The sequence below is a fragment of the Oncorhynchus masou genome, chromosome 24, assembly GCF_036934945.1.
Source record: "Oncorhynchus masou masou isolate Uvic2021 chromosome 24, UVic_Omas_1.1, whole genome shotgun sequence".
Classification (NCBI taxonomy): Eukaryota; Metazoa; Chordata; class Actinopteri; order Salmoniformes; family Salmonidae; genus Oncorhynchus; species Oncorhynchus masou.
In genome coordinates, this window is record NC_088235.1 from 108,781,716 (window position 1) to 108,803,321 (window position 21,606).

Below are 21,606 nucleotides of genomic sequence, written 5' to 3' on the forward strand. Positions count from 1 at the left end.
TCTAACTGCAGTGAACTCTGCAGATTGTTCCAAAGATTTATAGCATAAAAACAAAACGCAGATTTTCCCAAATCTGTGGAGACTTGAGGGATCTCTAGTGTTATCCGTTCCTGTGAACAGGTTTGATAACTTATGATTCTTAACTTTATTAATGATGTTACATATAGAGGGAGTTTCTGTCAGATTGCTTTGTAAATAAATAAAAGAGAATGCAGCTCTCTTCTTACAGACAGAGAGGTCCATCCCACATTTTATACAGACTCCAATAATGAGTCCTAAAATTGTCCCCTGTGATAAAACCTAATGCTGAATGTTAGACTGCAGCCAAGGGTTTTAAAACAGAGGTTGTGCCGCGTGCATGTAAACAATATCACCAACATCCAATACAGGGAGAGGGGTTGTTTGAACAATCTTTCTCTTATTTTTAATACTAAGGCATGATTTATTTTGATATATTAAAAAAATAACAAATCTTGGCTGCAGTCTACCATTCAGCAATATGTTTTATCACAGGGGACAATTTTAGGACTCATCATTGAAGTCTGTACAAACATGTGGGATGAACCTCTCTGTCTGTAAGAAGAAAGGTGCATTCTGTTTTATTTATTGGCTCAAAGTCATGCTGAAGTTCACAAATGGCCTGCTGCACTGAGGTGGCACAGGAATACAAAACTGTGTCATCTGCATAGAGATGAGCAGTACAAGTATCAACAGTGTTTCCTATGTCATTAATATACAAATTAAACAATAATGGACCCAGCATCAAACCCTGAGGAACACCTTTTTTGAATCTCAAGAAATTCAGATTTAACCCTATCTATCCAGATGGCCTGAGTTCTGTCGCTAAGATAATTCTGAAACAATTAACAGGCTGTATATCCCAGGCCTACTCTTGATAATTTCTTCAGCGAAACAAAATGATCAACAGTGTTGAACGCCTTTGACAGGTCAATGAACAAGGCAGCACAGCTCTTTTTTAGCATCCAAGGCATTGACAAGATAATTAACAACTAGCGTGGTTGCTGTGATAGTATTATGCCCAGGCCTAACACCTGATTGGTTTATATTAAGAATACAATTATCAGATTAAAAAAAGGACACTCATTGTGTAATCATACTATTTGTTCATGGTTCTATCTAGACAAATTGATTTAAAGCATAGGTGCAACAGCCCCTACACTAGATTCATAGCTTTTGTGTCTTCAAATTGAGCGGTGCTCCTCAAATATCTCTGTATGATTTATCTTGTATAGATTCTGCCTGTGGCACTCGTGCAAGAAAAAAAGGGGGCGGAAATGGGGCGTTGCCTCCGCCTTTTAGCGTTGCCACTGGTGACGCGTCTCCCCCAGCCTGATCCCTCCCTAGACGCCCGGTTTCATTTGTTGTTTTGCGTGTTGCTTTGCTACCGCGCAAGGTGTTCGGACGAATTAGCTGTCAATCTCCGACCAAAAATATATTTAGGGTAGGTTGATTAAGGGATCAGTACTGTAGCAGTTCCCAGTGAGATTAATTCTGGGTCTGTTAGAGGTTAATGTGATAGAGTCCTTGGACTTTATGCCAGTTTCAGGTGCATTTACATTAGCTTGGTAAAGCTAACTAACTGTACAGTAACATCACAAGCAACCTCCGTTTTTTGACCAGTTTTTTTTTCTACGCTCACGAAATTGAAGATGTCCGACTCCGACATAATGTCTTCAGCCGAAGACAGAGCCAAGGAGATTCTGAAGGGGTTTAAGCTGTATCCTTTTCAATTAATTTAGTTTTGCTTGGTTGTTTAGCTAGCTATTTGGCTACAGTCTTCAGTTAGCTAGCTAAGCCAGTTACGTTACCTGTCCTTGTTGTACCACGCTGGCTACCGTTAAGTCGTTAGCTAGTTCGTGGATGGCTAGTCTAGGCAACGTTAGCGAAGTTAGGTAATATTTTCAGTCTGTTGATGGTTTATTAACTAACTAGTTGGTAACGTTAGTGTTGCTAGTGTCTTGGCCATATGCTCTGAATCTAACGTTAGTTTGCTGTCAAGTTAGCTTAACGTTAGCTAACAGTAGCAGGCCTCACTATGTTATCTAGTTATATACTCAACTCTTCGATGTGGTGGTTAACTTTAGCCAATTACTTCGGATAAGTTGATAAGGAGCAGTTACATTGGACAATGAGATGCTATTTAGATATGCATTTAAGGTTAGCTGAATTGTTGCCGTCGCTAGTTTGCTGACTGGTTCTGACTGGCACTAAACTTGGAGTCGTTTGCTGATGCTCAGTCTCTGTAGCGTTACCTGTTCGAACATACAGAACAGTATTGGCCAATTGTCATGCATTGCCTATTACTTGTGCAAGAACATCCTTTCTTACAGCATTATAGTTTCGAGTTTTCGGGGTCTTTCATACCACAGGGGTCCTGTGTGGCTCAGTCGGTAGAGCATGGCGCTTGCAACGCCAAGCGTCGTGGGTTCGTTTCCCGCTAGGACCACCCATATGTAAAAGTAGTGGCCCCAGCCGACTTGTAAGTCGCTTTGGACAAAAGCGTCTGCTAAATGGGATATATTATATTATTATATTAAGTTGGTTTGGTGCGGTTTTTCCCGAACTCTTGTTAAATCCACATCAGTGTAGATGAAGGGGAGGAAGGATTTATTTTTGAGACATGAGTTGTGTTTATGTGCCATTCAGAGGGTGAATGAGCGAGACCAAAATATTTACTTGTCTTTGAATGGGGCATGGTACGGCAGTTGGTGCCAGGTGCACGTGTTTGTGTCAAGAACTGCAACGCTGCTGGGTTTTTTCTTCATAAGTGTCTTCTAAATGGCATTGTTTATTGTATTATTTAAACGCTCCACTGTTTCCCATGTGTATCAAGAATGGTCCACCACCCAAAGGACAACCAGCCAACTTGATACAACTGGGGGAAGCATTGGAGTCAACGTGGTCCAGCATCCCTGTGGAATGCTTTCGACACCTTGTAGAGTCCATGCCCCGATGAATTGATGCTGTTCTGAAGGCCAAAGGAGGTGTGCAACTCAATATTAGGTGTTTTGTACACTGAGTGTGTAGTTTAGTGAGTGTGCCTCAGTGCAAATTAGATTTTGGTGCAGATAGTTTTTATCATTAATTCACTATTTAGCAGTCTTATCACTGTCTTGTGGCCTTTTGGTCCAAGAGCCGATGTTCCAGTACTCTTTGCCTGGCGGTAGCAGCGGAAACAGTCTATGGCTTGGGTGGCTGGAGTCTTTGGCAATTTTTCAGGCCTTCCTCTGACATCGCATAATATAGAGGTACTGGATGGCAGGGAACTCGGCTCCAGTGATGTGCTGGGCTGTCTGCACCACCCTCTGTAGCGCTTCGCAGTCACGGGTGGTGCATTTGCCATACCAAGTGGCGATGCAGCCATTCAAGATGCCCCGATGGTGCAGCTGTAGAACTTTTGAGGATCCCGAGGGCCCGTGCCAAATCTTATCAGCCTCCTGAGGGAGAAGAGATGCTGCCGTGCCCTCGTTGTGTTAAGTCTTTAGTGATGTGGATGACAAGGAACTTGAAGTTCTCAACCCACTCCACAACAGCCTGCTCCTGCTGAATACTGTGCTTGTGACAAGAGTTTTTGCAAAGATTTCAGCTATAGTTCGAATCGGAATTCAACTATGATTGATTATCATAATATTGTGTATTAGCAGAAAGCAGGATTATAGTGAATGGGAAAAAAAAAATTATGTTCATGTAATAAAGTTTAGAAGACAAACAATTGCTTTCTAATACACTAGATGTATGTCCTTGAACCAATTTACTTTTAAATCTCACACAGAAAAAGTTAGGAGGATAATTTAGTCGATAATGGCAGGTTGCCTTAACCTGGCCAGCCTTCAACTTGAGTTACTCAATGAGGGGGCAGTACTGAGCCTGCAACGTCTCTTCCTGGAGTAGCTCAAAGTGTGCATGTTATGTGTCCATGAGACAATGCGCTATTGAGTCTTCACATGGGAGTGAATGGTGTCACGTGATCGACGGCATTGTCCTTTCATATATACAGTACCAGTCAAAAGTTTGGACACCAACTCATTCAAAGGTTTTCCTTTATTTTTATTTTCTACATTGTAGAATAATAGTGAAGACATCAACTAACTGACTTGCCTAGTAAAATAAAGGTAAAATAAAAACTATGAAATGACACACATGGAATCAGGTAGTAACTAAGTGTTAATCAAATAAAACATATATTTGAGATTCTTCAAAGTAGCCACCCTTTGCCTTGATGACAGCTTTGCACATTCATTAGCACTCCACTCTCCTCCTTAGTCAAATAGCCCTTACACAGCCTGGCGCCTTTAGTAGTTTTTGTTTTTGCAGCAATTTGACCATAAAGCCTGATTCATGTAATCACCTCTGAACAGTTGATGTCTGTTACTTGAACTCTGTGAAGCATTTAGTTGGGCTGCAATTTAAGGCTGGTAACTCTAATGAACTTATCCTCTGCGGTAGAGGTAACTCTGTCTTCCTTTCCTCTGGCGGTTCTCATGAGAGCCAGTTTCATCATAGCGCTGGATGTTTTTTGCCATGAAGAAACGTTCAAAGTTCTTGACATTTTCCCGGAGCGGACCTCTGTTGTAGAGGATAAGTTCATTAGTTACCTGCCTCAGAAATTGCAGTCCAAATAAATGCTTCACAGAGTTCAAGTAACAAACATCTCAACATCAACTGTTCAGAGAAGACTGTACGAATCAGGCCTTCATGGTTGAATTGCTGCAAAGAAACCACTACTAAAGGACACCGATAAGAAGAGTCTTGCTTGGGCCAAGAAACACGACAATGGACATTAGACCGGTGGAAATCTGTTTGTTCTGATGAGTCCAAATTTGATTTTTGGTTCCAACTGCCGTGTCTTTATGAGGCGAAGAGTAGGTGGACTGATCATCTCCGCATATGTGGTTCCCACCATGAAGCATGGAGGAGGTGTGGTGGTGTAGGGGTGCTTTGCTGTTGACACTGTAAGTGATTTATTTAGAATGAAAGACACATTTAACCAGCATGGCTACCACAGCATTCTGCAGCGATACGCCATCCCATCTGGTTTGGGCTTTTGTTTTGTTTTTCAATAGGACAATGACCCAAAACATACCTCCAGGCTGTGTAAGGGCTATTTAACCAAGAAGAAGAGTGATGGAGTGCTGCATCAGATGACTTGGCCTCCACAATCACCCAACCTCAACCCAATTGAGATGGTTTGGAATGAGTTGGACCGCAGAGTGAAGGAAAAGCAGCCAACAAGTGCTCAGCATATGTGGGAACTCCTTCAAGACTGTTGGAAAAGCATTCTAGGTGAAGCTGGTTGAGAGAATTCCAAGTGTGTGCAAAGCTGTCATCAAGGCAAAGGGTGGCTACTTTGAAGAATCTAAACCACAAAATACATTGTTTTAACACTTTTTTTAAAATTTATTTTTTGGTTACTTCAGGATTCCATATGTGTTATGGTGTGTGCGTGGTAGACACCTGAAGATGGGTATAGAGTCTTTGCAAGTAGTCAGTGCGGTCCAAAATGGTGTCTGGGAGAGAGGGTGGGCAGTGGTAGGGCAGGTTCTTGTAACTCATACCTATGTCTAACATTTTTAATCCTACCATAGTGGAGGAAGTCATTTGAGGAGCTTTCCATGTACCTTCCATGGGTAATGTTCAGTGCATCTCCCCTACTGTAGCTCACATAGAAGCCCTTATTCTGGTTTACATAGGCTAACACAAGCCAACGGTCCCAAAATAGGCACGGTAATGCGGACGAGATTAATCACACCTACTCTACTGCCATCGGCTTCAAGACTGAAGATCCATCGTTCTTTAATTACTCCCTGTACATTAAACATGACTTGGTAGCACTGAGGGTAGGCCTATTCAGTGTTGAATGGGTAAGGAATCGTGACTCGTGTAGCAGACTGCGTATTCATGACATTCAAGGCAAGATGGGCTTCATTTTCTAGGCTTCTCATTCTTAAATCCTTGATTTGCAAGGACAGGGATTTACTGCCTTATGGTCCTCCTAACAGGCCTGGTGACTGAGTTAACATGCTACCAAGCACTGCATAGAGCCATGGCCCGCTGCATACTCCTAGAGTACCACAGTCGGTCATAATACCCATAAAACCTAGCAGTCAAACAATGAAATGGTTCCAATGGTTTTTCCACGGTTCATTTTTCCCCGTAGGGGACTATAGAAACACTTAAATGAAGGTCTGTTTTGTGTAGTCTTACCCTGGTGTGACGTTTTAATTACAATGGGGCGGCAGGGTAGCCTAGTGGTTAGAGCGTTGAATTAGTAACCGAAAGGTTGCAAGTTCGAATCCTGAGCTGACAAGGTACAAATCTGTTGTTCTGCCCCTGAACAGGCAGTTAACCCACTGTTCCCAGGCCGTCGTTGAAAATAAGGATTTGTTCTTAACTGACTTGCCTAGTAAAATAAAGGTAAAATTTAAAAAAAAACAAAAAAACAATGCAATCTCTCTCGGACAAGGTCCCACTTTTTTTACATTTATTTTGTTTGCCCCCGGACAAAACGCCGTTTACCTGACAACCGAGGTCAGTCTGCAGGCACCTGGCCCGCCACAAAGAGTTACTAGAGCGTGATAAGCCAAGTAAAGCCCCCCGGCCTAACACGGACAACACTCGGCCTATTGTGCGCCACCCTATGGGACTCCCGCTCATGGCTGGTTGTGATACAGTCCGGGATCGAACCCGGCTCTGTAGTGACAGTGCCTTAGATCGCTGTGCCATTCAGGAGGCCCCGGACAAGGTGACTTTTATCAATACATTTGCCTGTATTTACACTAGTAGGCAAAGTTATGTAACCTTATTTAGTCAGACCTGCTATGGTGGGTTTTAATTTAATTGGTGTTCACACGTTTCTTTTTGAGGTAGAATAAATGTCATTTTATTGATGCCTAATTGCAGACCTTATTTGCACTTCCTCTGTTCCAGAACCAATGGGTGTGCCAGAGTCTCATCACCTCTCAACTAGGGAAGCTGTTTCAACCTGGAACACTTTTCTCCTGCTTTGGTCTGTTTGTCATTGCAGGAAGTCCTGAAGAGCTGGAGTGTATGAATGGTTTTGTCCCAGCCCAGCTCTAACACCTGGCTTAAATAATCAACATAATGAATCATGGTTGTAAGCTAAGATTTGTATTCCGATATGAGCTGGGCAGGAACAAAAGCTTATACATACTCCTGCCATTCAGATCTGTAATTATTCTATACTATGGGTACACATTTTTCGTGTGGAGGGGAGTTAATTTAGATGGTATTGCTATATATAATGCATGTCACACTCAAGTTGAACTTGTTGACTGATGCTAAGAAGGGAGCGGTTGCAACTAGAAGGCATCACTGGTCCACACCGGCCCTGTCTGTCTAAGTAGTATCGGTTGGTACTGGCATGTTCCTCTCCATGTGTAGGCTCTTGTACAGTCTTTCATACAGTGCCTTCTGAAACTTTTTCCACATTTTGTTAAGTTACAGCCTTATTCTAAGTTTTTTTCCCCCTCATCAACACAGTACTCCATAATGACAAAGCAAAAATAGGTTTAGAAATTTGTGCAATTTCATTAACTGAAATATCACATTTTACATAAGTATTCAAACCCTTTACTCAGTACTTTGTTGAAGCAACTTTGGCAGCGATTACAGTCTCGGGTCTTCTTGGGTATGACACTACAAGCTTGGCACACCTGTATTTGGGGAGTTTCTCCCATTCCTCTCTGCAGATCCTCTTAAGCTCTGTCAGGTTGGATGGGAGCGTCGCTGCACAGCTATTTTCAGGTCTCTTGAGAGGTTCGATCGGGTTCAAGCCCGGGCTCTGGCTGGGCCACTTGGCCACTTGAGGACGCTCAGAGACATGGCCCAATGCCACTCCTGCATCGTCTTGGCTGTGTGCTTAGGGTTGTTATGCTGTTGGAAGGTGAACCTTCACCCCAGTCTGAGGTCCTGAGTGCTCTGGAGCAGGTTTTTAATCAAGGATCTCTGTACTTTGCTCCGTTCATCTTTCCCTCGGTCCTGACTAGTGTCCCTGTCGCTGAAAAACATCAACACAGAATGAAGCTGCCACCACCATGCTTCACCGTAGGGATGGTGCCATGTTTCCTCCGGATGTCATGCTTTGCATTCAGGCCAAATAGTTAAATCTTGGTTTCAACGGACCAGATAATTTTGTTTCTCATGTTCTGAGTCCTTTAGGTGTCTTTTGGCAAATTCCAAGCGGGCTGTCATGTTCCTTTTAGTGGCTTCCGTCTGGCCACTCTACCATAAAGGCCTGATTGGTGGAGTGCTGCAGAAATGGTTGTGCTTCTAGAAGATTCTCCCATCTTCACAGGATCTTTGTTTTGGCTGTGTGCTTAGGGTTGTTATGAACTCGGTGGTCACTGAGTTCTTGGTCACCTCCCTGACCAAGGCCATTCTCCCCCGATTGCTCTAGGAAGAGTCTTGGTGGTTCCAAACTTCTTCCTTTTAAGAATGATTGAGGGCACTATGTTCTTGGGGACCTTCAATGCTGCAAAAATGTTTCGGTACCCTTCCACATATCTGTGCCCCGACACAATCCTGTCTCTGCTCGAGCTCTACGGACAATTCCCTCGACCTCATGGCTCGGTTTTTGCTCTTGACATGCACTGTCAACTGTGGGACCTTATATAGACAGGTATGTGCCTTTCCAAATCATGTCCAATCAATTTAATTTACCACAGGTGAACCCCAATCAAGTTGTAGAAATCTCAAGGATGATAAATGGAAACAGGATGCACCTGAGCTCAATGTCGAGTCTCATAGCAAAGGGTCTGAATAGTTATTTACATAAGGTGTTTTTTTTATTTTTTATGTAAAAAATGTGCAAACATTTCTAAAAACCTGTTATTGTTTTGTCCATTATGGGATATTGTGTGTACAGTCGTGGCCAAAAAGTTTTAGGAATGACACATATGTATTTCCACAAGTTTGCTGCTTCAGTATCTTTAGATATTTTTGTCAGATGTTACGGTGGAATAATGAAGTATAATTACAAGCATTTCATTAGTGTCAAAGGCTTTTATTGACAATTACATGAAGTTGATGCGAAGAGTCAATATTTGCAGTGATGACCCTCTTTTTCAAGACCACTGCAATCCACCCTGGCATGCTGTCAATTAACTTCTGGGCCACATCCTGACTGATGGCAGTCCATTCTTGCATAATCAATGCTTGGAGTTTGTCAGAATTTGTGGGTGTTTGTTTGTCCACCCGCCTCTTGAGGATTGACCACAAGTTCTCAATTGGACTGGACTGATGGTAGCGCTCACCTTGTCTTCTCCGGACAAGCTTTTTTCCGGATGCCCCAAACAATCGGAAAAGGGATTCATCAGAGGGAATTACTTTACCCCACTCCTCAGCAGACCAATCCCTGTACCTTTTGCAGAATATCAGTCTGTCCCTGATGTTTTTCCCGGAGAGAAGTGGCTTCTTTGCTGCCCTTCCAGGCCATCCTCCAAAACTTGTGGTGCTCCGATCCCGCAGCTGAATCAACTTTAGGAGACGGTCCTGGCGCTTGCTGGACTTTCTTGGGCGACCTGAAGCCTTCTTCACAACAATTGAACCGCTCTCCTTGAAGTTCTTGATGATCTGATAAATGGTTGATTTAGGTGCAATCTTACTGGCAGCAATATCCTTGCCTGTAAAGCCCTTTTTGTGCAAAGCAATGATGACAGCACATGTTTCCTTGCAGGTAACCATGGTTGACAGAGGAAGAACAATGATTCTAAGTACCACCCTCCTTTTGAAGCTTCCAGTCTGTTATTCAAACTCAATCAGCATGAGAGTGATCTCCAGGCTTGTCCTCGTCACCACTCACACCTGTGTTAACGAGAGAATCACTGACATGTCAGCTGGTCCTTTTGTGGCAGGGCTGAAATGCAGTGGAAATGTTTTTGGGGGGTGATTCAGGTCATTTGCATAGTGAAGAATTGCAATTCGTCTGATCACTCTTCATAACATTCTGGAGTATATGCAAATTACGATCATACAAACTGAGACAGCAGACTTTATGAAAAGTAATATTTGTCCTTCTCAACTTTTGGCCACGACTGACGAAATATTTAATACATTTTAGAACAAGGCTGTAAAGTAACAAGGTAAGGAGTCTGAATACTTTCTGAATGCACTGTATGTGTAGTAGTTTCTCGCATTTCTTGGTTTATCATTTGTGTCAACTTTGGGAACTTCTCTAATCAAAAATGTGTTATTTTCCATGTAATTATTCTTCCACACTTTGTAGATTTTTGCCAAAAAATGACATCCATTTTAATCCCACTTTGTAACACAACAAAATGTGGAAGAAGTCAAAGGGTATGAATAGTTCCTGAAGAAGCTGTATTGAGGCATGGCTTCTTCTTTTTTTTTGTCTTAAGTATTTATCATTCTGCTGGAGTTTACCTAGTATTTTATACTGAACACAAATATGAGCACAACATGCAATCACTTCAAATATTTTCTGATTTACAGTTCATGTGTTGCTACTTTTTTTTGGGGGGGTGGGGGGGGGGCGTGCTACCATGCTGTGTTGTCATGTGTTGCTGCCATGTTGTTGTCTTAGGTATCTTTGGTGTTTCTCTTGCCTTTGTTATATATATATGTGTGTGTGTGTGTGTGTGTATATATATATTATGTATATATATGTGTGTGTATGTATATATATGTGTGTGTGTATATATGTATTTTTTTAATTGCAGGAGGCCTTTTGGTAGGCCGTCGTTATAAATAAGAATTGATTCGTAACTCACTAGCCTAGTTAAATAACATTTGAGGAGAAATTTAATTAGGCCCTACTCTATGGATTTTACGTGACTGTAAATACAGATATGCAACTGTTGTTCACAGATACCTTGGGCCGCAGGATCTCGTCATAGTATTTCTGTGAATTCAAATTTCCATCGGTGAAATGCAATTGTGTGCATTGTCCGTCTCTTATGCCCATACTGTAACCCCACTGGCACCATGGGGCACTCTGTTCACAACGTTGACATCAGCAATCCGCTCACCCACACAGCGCCATACGTTGGAGGTGACTCATGGTAGAGAAATTAACATAATTTTATCTGGCTCTGTTGGGCATGCCTGCAGTCAACATGCCAATTGCATGCTCCCTCAACTTGAGACATCTGTGGCATTGTGTTATTGTCCCCAGCACAAGGTACACCTGTGTAATGATCATGCTTTTTGATTTGCCACACCTGTCAGGTGGATGGATTATCTTGGCAAAGGAGAAACACTCACTAATGGGGATGTAAACACATTTGTGCGCACAATTTGAGAGAAATGCTTCTTGTGCACATGGAACATTTTGGGGGTATATTATTTCAGCTCATATAACATGGGATCGACGCAGTCCTGTTTGGCTCAGTTGGTAGAGCATGGTGCTTGCAAAGCCAAGGTTGTTGGTTCTATTCCCACAGGGGACCAGTGCAAGAAGAATGGAAATGTATTCACTCATACTCTTATCCAGAGCAATTTACAGTATCTGCTAAAACTGAAAAAATTGTTTATTTTTGTTCAGTGTGTTTTTAAGCCTACCTTCAACATCCAGTTATTTCTCCATTTGTAACTCACCCACCAAAAATCACAATATGCCGTTTTATATTTTGTTTTATTTATGCTGGTCTAATTCCTATCATGGAAAAGCAGAAGAATCTGTGTGCTCTCAGATTAATAAATAGTTTAAGCTTTACTTCAAGTCAGATGTTTATTTTATGTATGCATTGTTTATTATTTAGCTTTCTGTAAAACAATGTAATTGTTGGAGTTAAGGTGTTTGACTTTATTGATGGGTGACTAGGTGCGTTCTTGTCAAATAAATATGCTTATTCATTCATGACCTGTTAAATTCTACTATGAATTAGTCTGGCTTTGAATCTGCAACCGAATGTGTCACGTTAGTTCTGAATCGCTTTTATACAGTAGTGCATTCTGACACCATTTAATTGAAATGGGTATCACCTCGTTCATATAGTTGGCAGAACTGATAAGGGATTAAATGTATACCACCAGCTAAAGGAGAAGAGGATCTGGTAAAATAAGGGTATGTTGCTATTTTCACCTAGGTAGGTTAGCTAGCAAGCGTCTTTGCAAAAAAAAAAAATATATATATATAGCCTAGTATTCATGGCATAATGTAAATATCTGACTGATAGTATTGTGTACAAGACCAAATGCATAAATAAGCCAACAAATAATATTTAAATAAAATATAGATCAGTAAATCAAAATGTTTTGTTATAAGGTAGCTAACTAGCTGACAGCAAAGGTGTCCGCTAGAGATGGCTTGCAGGAATTTATATGATGTGTACTTTGATGGTAATTAGCATTTTCAAATTTAAAAGTAAATGGAGCTGACTATATTGATAAAAGTAACCTTGTCCTAGAGCGATTTACATGATTATCATAACGTAATGCCAGGAAAAGCCTACATGAAAGCATACCTTGTTTGAAAGGGTTCTAAAATGGGTGATTTATAAATGTAGGAACCATTTCCGTTTTTGACCGCTCGGTTTTATGGGGCTCTATTGTGTAACTGATTTTATAACCTTTGCAAAAGAGGTTAATTTGAGTTTTGTTTTGTTGTGGATTGCGAGAGAATCCCGAGTGGCGCAGTGGTCTAAGGCATCACTACAGTCCCTGGTTCGAAATCCAGGCTCTGATTAGGAGTCCCATAAGGTGGCGCACAATTGGCCTAGCGTTGTCTGGGTTAGGCCGTCATTGTAAATAAGAATTTGTTCTTCACTGACTTGCCTAGTTAAATAAAGGTAAAAAAACAACAACGAAATGATAGAGGGTAGTCGAGCTGTTTCAAGTGTAAACTGATTCTTCTGAGACCAAGGAATCAATCTGTACTCTGAGGAATTGTCCGTTTTTGAACTAAAACCACCCCCCCCCTCCCCCTCCTTAAAAATATACGTAACGAGCATCAGATTAATCCTGATTACAAAATCATCAAGAAACGGGCTACATTCACACAGATTTCTCAAGGTTTTTCCATCAAATGAATCTAGAAGTGGTGTATTTATTTGATGTGTGCTGATCAGAGTTTTCTGTGTGTGCTGTGTGGTGACTATCGGGTTAAGGTGGTTAGGAAGTCTTCCCCAGCATGACCAGGTTTTTGACCTGTAGGTCATTGTCTTAAGCAATGAGGATATTTATAGAAAGCACTAGAAGTTGTATCACAGCAGGGAGAATTCAAAGAAGGCACAAGACGTGCTACAACTCCGCTTCATCACCAATTTGCTTATTTTTGCAGACTTCGACGACGACAATATCGTAATTGCTTTCAGTTATTACAGTCTAGCGTAATATTCACATTCTGTAATGAATGTGGGTATAACCTGAAATTTATGAAAGTGTGATTTGTGTGCTTTTCCCTTGTGCTGCCTAATCAGATGATTTGATACGTTGATTCCTGGGAACTGCCTTGTAGCCATGAATAACCCAGTACCGTGTGCCTTAGGCCTAGGCTATTGCCGATTACCCAAGTCGTGCTGAGAATCCTGCCTTTCCATAGAACACCACAGTATTTTATTAAGCCGCCCTACAGTAGTTCATTGTATTGAAAAACCTCTCTGCAGTTTGGTTAATTAGACAAATGTACATCTCAGACTAAAAATCTACAGACTACATGACTGATTTATGTATGATGCTGTTGCTGCATTGGGCTTCCTGGCTTGTACAACATCGCCTCTGTTATGCCTCTGTGTTATGTCCCTAAGGAAGGGCAAAGGCTGGCCTTGGAGGAGAATGCAGTGTGCACTGTAGCCAGCTTCTGCTTCCCCTGAGTAGACCTGACTTGCATTTTAATCTGTCCCTGTAACACTGATTCACAGAACTGTGTGAATACAGTGACTGGCCAACCTCACAGGGAAAGTCTTGAGTGGGTCTAGTGGTAGGATATTTGAGCTTTAAGACTTCAGAAAAGTAAAACGGTCTCAATTGCATTTCTGAAGATGTTTGTTACAAAAAAAATTGTTTTTTGAAATGTATTAATTTGCAATGCTTTCATTTGACAGTTTATGCAATACTCCATGCGTCATGACTTTTATGTCTCGTGTTTATTGCATGTGCAGTCAAATGTGATTTTCCTGTGTTTTATATTCCCACTATGAGGTAGGAATAATACTCTGTGATAGTTTTTTTTTTTTTTCTATTTTTGAAATGTCAGCTTGTTTGCATGGGTGGGTTCTTTATGCCACTTGGCTACATCGCCAGGTGATACGAGTTAACCCTATCAGTCCCGAGACGCCTACGAAAATCGTCTTTTCATTGATCTGCATGTCCAGCCTTTATATTTAGTCTCACAATGAAGTGTTTTACCATGTTTTCAGGACAAACACGGCTCCAAGTAGAACACAAAACAATTTGACATAAACAGTTACATTCATGAGTTGTATTGACTAATCTCAACAACAAATAAAATGTCTGCCAAAGCAACAAACAAAAAAAAAAGATAAAAATGCATTTCTGAATGCTGTAAATACAGAAATGGTTTGCTCTGTGGGAAATCAATATCCAACTAGTCAGTGACAACTGTGTAGAGTTTGACAGCAACTATGTGAGCTTGTTACAATATTATAGACGGTATGACCTTGGATTCATTTGGTTAATAGACCATAACAAAGAGTTTGCCCTCCATTAATAGCTAGATTTCAGGTTGCATATCCCTCACACTAGGCTCCTCCAATTATGCCCCTCACTCAGGCTACTCCGGACAGTCTTAGCAAAATTGTTCTTTAAGAAATTGCTTTTTTGCTAAGAAGTTACTTTTGTTTCTTTTTGACCATTTTAATTGAAAAACAATCACAGTAAGGTACTTAATTGTTACCCAGAACAGATTTGATATTGAGAAGAAGCGGGGGGAAAAAAGTCTACATGGACCATTTTTAAAGCTACTCTTTAAAAATGGATGGGGCTTAAGTGAGGCTAGCATGACCCTAGGGGCTAATTAAAAGCCTGTTTGAGTATGTTCAGGAACAAGGGTCTATCCCCCTTGAGGATATTCTCTGCTTAGCGCCAGGGATCTCAGTAGGTATGATCCTGGAGACATCTGTCACCTGTTTCCCCACCGGGCCTAATAGAACTGCGTTGAGCTGACATCTTTATCCGGGCCTATTATGAAGAACTTTGTGTTGTCTAGGCTTTGACCTTAATGTACTGGAAACATTTTCCCGGAATTGTTCTCTGCAGCCAGTTAATAAGCTTATATTTTAAATATAATTCATATATATATATATATATATATATATATAAAATTCACATTGAAGCAGCAGGACAGATCGTACTGTAATCCATTCATAAAACGTTAGATGGGTCGACGCTGCTAAGTTGCTTTGTCCCCCAGTCATTGTCCAGCAGGACTGACAACTGTTCAAATCAATTTAAATGATGTAGGAGACAGACAGCACAACGTCCACAGCCAAAATATTACCTAACAAACCCGCTTCACACAAAGCATCCCAGTCATGTACAGAGTTTTTGAATGAAGGGGTAAAACTGTAGCCTCGTGTATACCAGACTGATTACCGCTGCGCAGCAAACCATTCATGTAAGCTTGCCATTCTGGCTTGCGAGGCGAGTAAAACCTTTTGGTAGTAGGCCTGTGTTTTCTGAGGAAGTTTCTATTGAGGTGACAGAGCCACGCACTGTAGACTTGAGTTTCAGTCTAGGAGTTTGTGGGAAGCTGCTGGGAGGTTGGTGACTGAGCTGACCCAATGTTGCTGGGCTGCAGGCTGTCAGATTTTGAAAGGATTAAATGATTCAAAGCACCACACGTTTCATCTCGCTAAGACAGTCCTCGCTCCACAGCAGCTAGCTAAGCTCAGGGTAGGAGTTGGTTGCCCCATGTTTTTGTTTTCACTTGACATCAACTGTTATTTTCCTACCTGCTGTTTTGAAATTTGGTCATTCTATATTTAGACTCTTTGTTAGTTTGAAAGAATTGATCCCGTGTGCGGAATGGATCGACACACTTTGCTCCTCTTATTTAATTCCGTTTTGCTGTTTTGAAGCACTTAGTCATGAAATAGTCATGTCAACTGAATGGCATTGTGTCCTGAGGAGGGCTGTGCAGGCTGGTGCTGACACCCTGGGGGGGGGGGGGGGAAGCACAGATGGTCTTGACACAGGAGTTCAGGTGCTTCTGACATGGAGTACCCTCTAGTTGACACACGAGCCACATCTTCAGGTCGGCTTCCAGAGCCGAGTGGGAAACTCTTTGTTCGGTTAGCACCAGCTGGAGACACACTTGCCTCGGCTTGCACCACTTGACCTATTAGAAGACGTTAGCTTGTAGTAGCTACATAATCATGGGCGGCTTTATTGGCCACTCCAATAAATAAAAATACATTGTGTGAGAGCTGGTGTAAATAACTAGAGCCACAAACGTCAGCTCTCTTAAGAGTTTCGGAAGTATAAAAATAGACCTAGACAGTTTCTTTTTTGGCTTTAACTCGTGCCCACTAGTTGAATTATCAACAAAACCGTCCGTTGGTTAGCTTTTTTGTTGTTGTCCGAGACTGAGTTGAACATCTGTTGCATACTTCTGGATTACCTGTTGGTTCCGAGAGATCAAAGGTTGTATATCGTTGTGTATTTACCTCCTTTTGATTGGGCTTGGCTACTCTTTGAATTGTCTGACAGTTGGCTTCCACTAAACTATCGTAACTTGATGGGTTTCCTGTTATCCTGCAACCTTGAGGAATATTGGCGTTACTTAATTGATCCCTGGCTCTGAGGGAAAATTCAAATTTTTGCCACGAGCTGCAGACACAAACAGTACAGACCAGAACCTAGACAAGGCTACTGTTGCCCGATGGAAGTACATGGCTGTGTCCGTAGTGTTCCTCGACTCCCTCTGCCAGAAACTGGATGAACTTGCGTGATGCTGAGACTGGGAAGGTGCTGTGGCAGGGAACGGAGGATCTGTCTCTTCCTGGGGTCGAACATGAAGGTACTGGCTGGTTTACTGTCATCTTGCTTCCCTCCTGGAGGAAACTGATTATTAATATTATTATTTTTTTATTATTATTATTTTTTTTTAGGCCGACTATTCCAACCACTACCAAGATGACCACTCGGTTCTAACCATCCCAGCAGTCAGTTTTTCCTTAAGAGCGCTGAACCCCTGAACCAATGTCAAAATACCCAAAATGATAATTAGCAATTTACCTTTAAACATAGTTATATCATGTTGTGCCATGTTCAATATTGTGTATATTATAATCAATAGAGAAGGGAGCATGTATGTTACGTGAGAAAGTAGCCTAGCTCTAGGTAAACATTAGGGGCCTAATTTATAAATCTATAATTTCTTAATTCGCAATTTCTGAAAAGTTCGCATGTACAAAAATAGAAAGATTTATGAACTTGGCGCACGCCATACATAAGCATGTTTCTTGTTATAAATCAAACCTGTCATAAAACTGCGTGAACGTGCATTGGTGGGGCGGCTGTGGTTAGAGCGTTGGACTAGTAACCGAAAGGTTGCAAGATCGAACCCCACGAGCTGACAAGGTAAAAACTGTCATTCTGCACCTGAACAAGGCATTTAACCCACTGTTCCTAGGCCGTCATTGAAAATAAGTATTTGTTCTTAACTGGCTTGCCTAGTTAAATAAAATAAAAAGTGCTCCACCTGAAAAACGCTCTCCATTCACCCTTTGTGGTGTCAATAATGCCCTTCTTATTTGAGGTATAATTTGGAACTATTGGCATTAAAGAAAAGACAAGACATTCAATATTTAGTTCATCCATATATTATTGGGTTTATATGTTCAACCTTGGTATAGACTATGAGCTTAAATGGGCATTGATGTCGCCACCTATCACACAGCAATACTGTAGCCTAAGCTTTCCCTAACTGTCAAATATTTTACATAAAGCTACCGGTTTATTTACTGTGTGTGCAGCATGTTTTAATCTTCTGCAATAATTTATGCTGTTTCTGGAAAAGGACTGTCAGTTTCTGAAAGATAAAAAATTGTTGTGGACATGTCTACAGAACATTTGAATTCAACAATGTTTTGCATTGACCCCCCCCCCCCCCCTCCCCCCCCCAACCTAAATATGGACTGCCTGCGAATTGTGAAACACTAAGGCAGGCTACAAATTAAAATGGAATTCCATTAACTTACCTCCAATAGCTTACTAAGGCCTAAATAAATGTAAGTGATCAATGGTTCACCTGTTAAATTCGACCCGCATAACGGTATTATAAACCGCACTACCTATGATATTGCAAAACTAGAAATACATATAACCTATCTATTTACTAGGTTACTAGGTCCAATTAAATGAGAGATGTGCATGGTAATTTGTTGTATGGCTCCTTCGGGAATATAAACCCAATCAAGACCAGAAAAGGTAATGAATATATTTTGCAATGGCTATATAATATATAGGTAAAAGATTCTTATTTCAAATTATTTAAGATTCTAAAAGAAAGATGGATCCTCTCAGTAATGGTAAATGGCTGCATTCTTTTATTTTTTTACTGTTTTTAATTTTTTTTAATGAATATGCATATCTGCGATTTGCACAAATTACTTCCTTGCCAGCTTGCAATACAATATTTCAATCACAAGCAGATGTGCTTACGCATGGTCTAAAGTTGACAGGGATGTGAACACATTCTCACATCAAGTACATTTTTTTATAAATGCCAACTTTAGCGTGAACTGGCACACGCACATTTTGGGGTATATTTTGTATGTACGCACAGTTTGTAAATGATGCCCCAGGATGTTGTTTGTGTTGTGACTGCATTTCTTCTTTCCTAATTGGTAGTTTGACCGTCTGTTTTTTATTTCCTTGCAGCTCGAGTCCCCAAGAAAATTCTCAAGTGCAAAGCTGTGTCCAGAGAGCTAAATTTCTCTTCATCAGAAAAACTGGAAAAGTTCCGCCTTGAGCAGAAGGTTTTCTTCAAAGGCCAGTGTTTAGAAGGTACTGGTCTCTCTTATCTGTTTCAATAAGCATGCTTTTATACACAGGTAACTGCCAAAATAAAGGAAACACCAACATAGTGTCTTAATAGGGTATTGGACCACCACGAGCTGCCAGAACATACTCAATGCGCCTTGGCATAGATTCTAGAAGTGTCTGGAACTCTGTTGGAAGGATACAACACCATTCGTCCACAATAAATAAAATAAAATGTGGTGTTTTGTTGATGGTGGTGGAAAACGTTGTCTCAGGCGCCGCTCTAGAATCTCCCATAAGTGTTTAATTGGGTTAAGATCTGGTGACAGAGACACACACACACCCATTACAGACAGAAATGAACATTAATTTATCTGACAACAGCTCTTTTGGACATTCCTGCAGTCAGCATGACAATTGCACGCTCCCTCAACTTGAGACATGGATTATCCTTGCAAAGGAGACTTTTAATTTTACCTTTATTTTACTAGGCAAGTCAGTAAAGAACAAAGTCTTATTTTCAATGACGGCCTAGGAACAGTGGGTTAACTGCCTGTTCAGGGGCAGAACTACAGATTTGTACCTTGTCAGCTCGGGGATTCGAACTTGCAACCTTTCGGTTACTAGTCCAACGCTCTAACCACTAGGCGACCCTGCCGCCTCTACACTCTAACCACTAGGCTACCCTGCCGCCTCTACACTCTAACCACTAGGCTACCCTGCCGCCCACATGCTCAGTAACAATGATTTAAAGCTTTTTGTGCTTATGGAACATTTCTGGGATCTTTTATTTCAGCTCTTCAAACACGAGAACAACAACTTACATGTTGCATTTTACATTTTTGTTCAATATACTTTGTATGCCTCATTTACTCAAGTTTTTTTCCTTTATTTTGGCAGTTACCTATATCACTGATTATCCATTTTATTGACATGATACTGTAGTGGCCGCTCTAACATGGTAAAAGAAATGTCTTCAAAAATGGAAGGCAGTCTGGAGGAGGCAAGAACCGTTTGGACCGTTCTAGCCAATGAGAGGGCAGATACGCATGTGAACAACAGGCACAACGGTTACCACAGATACAAAGTCAATATTGGCTATATCGTGAAATATTATTTAAGATTACTGTAAGGTATAAGGTTAGCAGTGTGAGTAATGTTAGGTTTAAAATCACATCTTAGGCAGGGTTTATGACTTTGTAGCTGTGGTAACTAGTGTCAACCAGGCATACCTCCAATGTTTTTTTTAAGTTGCCGGGATTTCATGTGTCCTACTTATATCAGTACACCCGTAACAACCTAATCATTACGAAACTTATATTCGGTCTAATGAGCCACGCATAGCAAAAGAGCCATTACATTTTTTGTTAACCAAATTCAACACTAATTGATCTCCAAAACTCCACCCACCTGCTGAAGACGACAGATTTTGGGCTCAGTTATCCCTCTCGCTTCGCCTCTTCCTTTCTGCCTGTATGTACTAAAGAATACAATATCCGTGCATAGTGAATAAACACTCATTGAATGTATTTTGGATGGCTCTCTCCTCTACCTGCAGAATGGTTCTTTGAGTTTGGCTTTGTGATTCCCAACTCCACAAACACATGGCAGTCTTTGATAGAGGCGGCTCCAGAGTCGCAGATGATGCCTGCAAATGTTTTAACGTAAGAGTTCATATATATATTTTTTAGAAACTATTTCAGCCTTTTGCATTTATCTGCAATGGGTTGTTGGGTCTTTTGTTCATTGTCCTACATTTGGGTTGTGCAATTGTTTGTAGGTAATACAGAACTGTCACTCACTAGGCTGCATCTTGAATAAGTAATGAGGCTACAGCCAAATATTCCTTCACACTTTATCTATTCTACACCAAACTTCCTGTAAACTGCAATGTCCTCGTTGTGGAGGCGTCTGTCTCATATTTTGCAGCAAGAGATTAGTGTTTGCTGAATTGTAATGTTCCTTCGTTTCTCTCCCTTGCAGTGGAAATGTTGTTATAGAGACCAAGTTCTTTGATGACGATCTTCACGTCAGCACCTCCCGAGTACGACTTTTCTACGTCTGAAGAAGAAAGAACAACTTTACTTTTTATCTTATTTTCTATTAATCCTTGAAGTGAGGGTGGGGGGGGGGGGCAGGACCATGCATACACACACAACTGATTGTTGTTATCCAATGGTCACTGGAAGCCAAGTTCGACGGAGTGCGTTTCTCTTTACAGTGATGGGTACGGGTGACGGCAGCACTAAAAGGGAACAATGCAGGAAGAAACTAACATCCAACCAAGTCATCAAGATCACACGGGCTTCTTGGCAGACAAGACTTTTTGTATGTAAATATATATATATATATATATGGGCAAAGGTGATGCTCATGGAAAGAAACCATGTAAATTATTTTATTTGTACATTCATTATTTTCCCCTTGTCATTCCAGAAATGTCACCCTGCGATGTACACAGCTCCATTGTCACCTTGTGTTTTTGATGTTTGCTTTCAGTTGATGTTGTGGTTGCTGATATTGTCTTTGGATTTTTTTTTTTTATATAGTTGTTACTAATCTTGTAAAATAGGCTGTGTTTATTACTACACGAATTATGGATTAAAATATGTTTCACTACATTTTTTTTTTGTAGTTGATGAAGTTTAACTGCAACAGAAT

General features: G+C 41.0%; 1 protein-coding gene across 2 annotated transcripts; it reads left to right on the forward strand.

Moving 5' to 3' along the window:
- The first annotated feature begins 1,385 nt into the window (after nt 1–1,385).
- On the forward strand, nt 1,386–21,566 carry pde6d (phosphodiesterase 6D, cGMP-specific, rod, delta). 2 transcript variants are annotated; one of them, XM_064936067.1, is made up of 6 exons: nt 1,386–1,738; nt 16,890–16,978; nt 18,844–18,969; nt 20,504–20,609; nt 20,929–21,060; nt 21,167–21,566. In XM_064936067.1, exons 1-5 carry the CDS (start codon nt 1,671–1,673, stop codon nt 21,008–21,010), a joined length of 471 nt encoding a protein of 156 aa, XP_064792139.1. In that variant the 5' UTR covers nt 1,386–1,670; the 3' UTR covers nt 21,011–21,060; nt 21,167–21,566. The 2 variants fall into 2 exon arrangements, with proteins under 2 accessions (XP_064792139.1, XP_064792140.1); XM_064936068.1 differs by having other exon boundaries at nt 20,929–20,989.
- The last annotated feature ends 40 nt before the right edge of the window (nt 21,567–21,606 follow it).

Coding starts and splice junctions, on each gene's coding strand:
- pde6d (XM_064936067.1), top strand. CDS start 1,671: ATGTCCGACTCCGACATAATGTCTTCAGCCGAAGACAGAGCCAAGGAG. Junction 16,979..18,843: donor TCCTGGGGTCGAACATGAAG/GTACTGGCTGGT, acceptor ATTTCCTTGCAG/CTCGAGTCCCCAAGAAAATT. Junction 20,610..20,928: donor ATGCCTGCAAATGTTTTAAC/GTAAGAGTTCAT, acceptor TCTCCCTTGCAG/TGGAAATGTTGTTATAGAGA.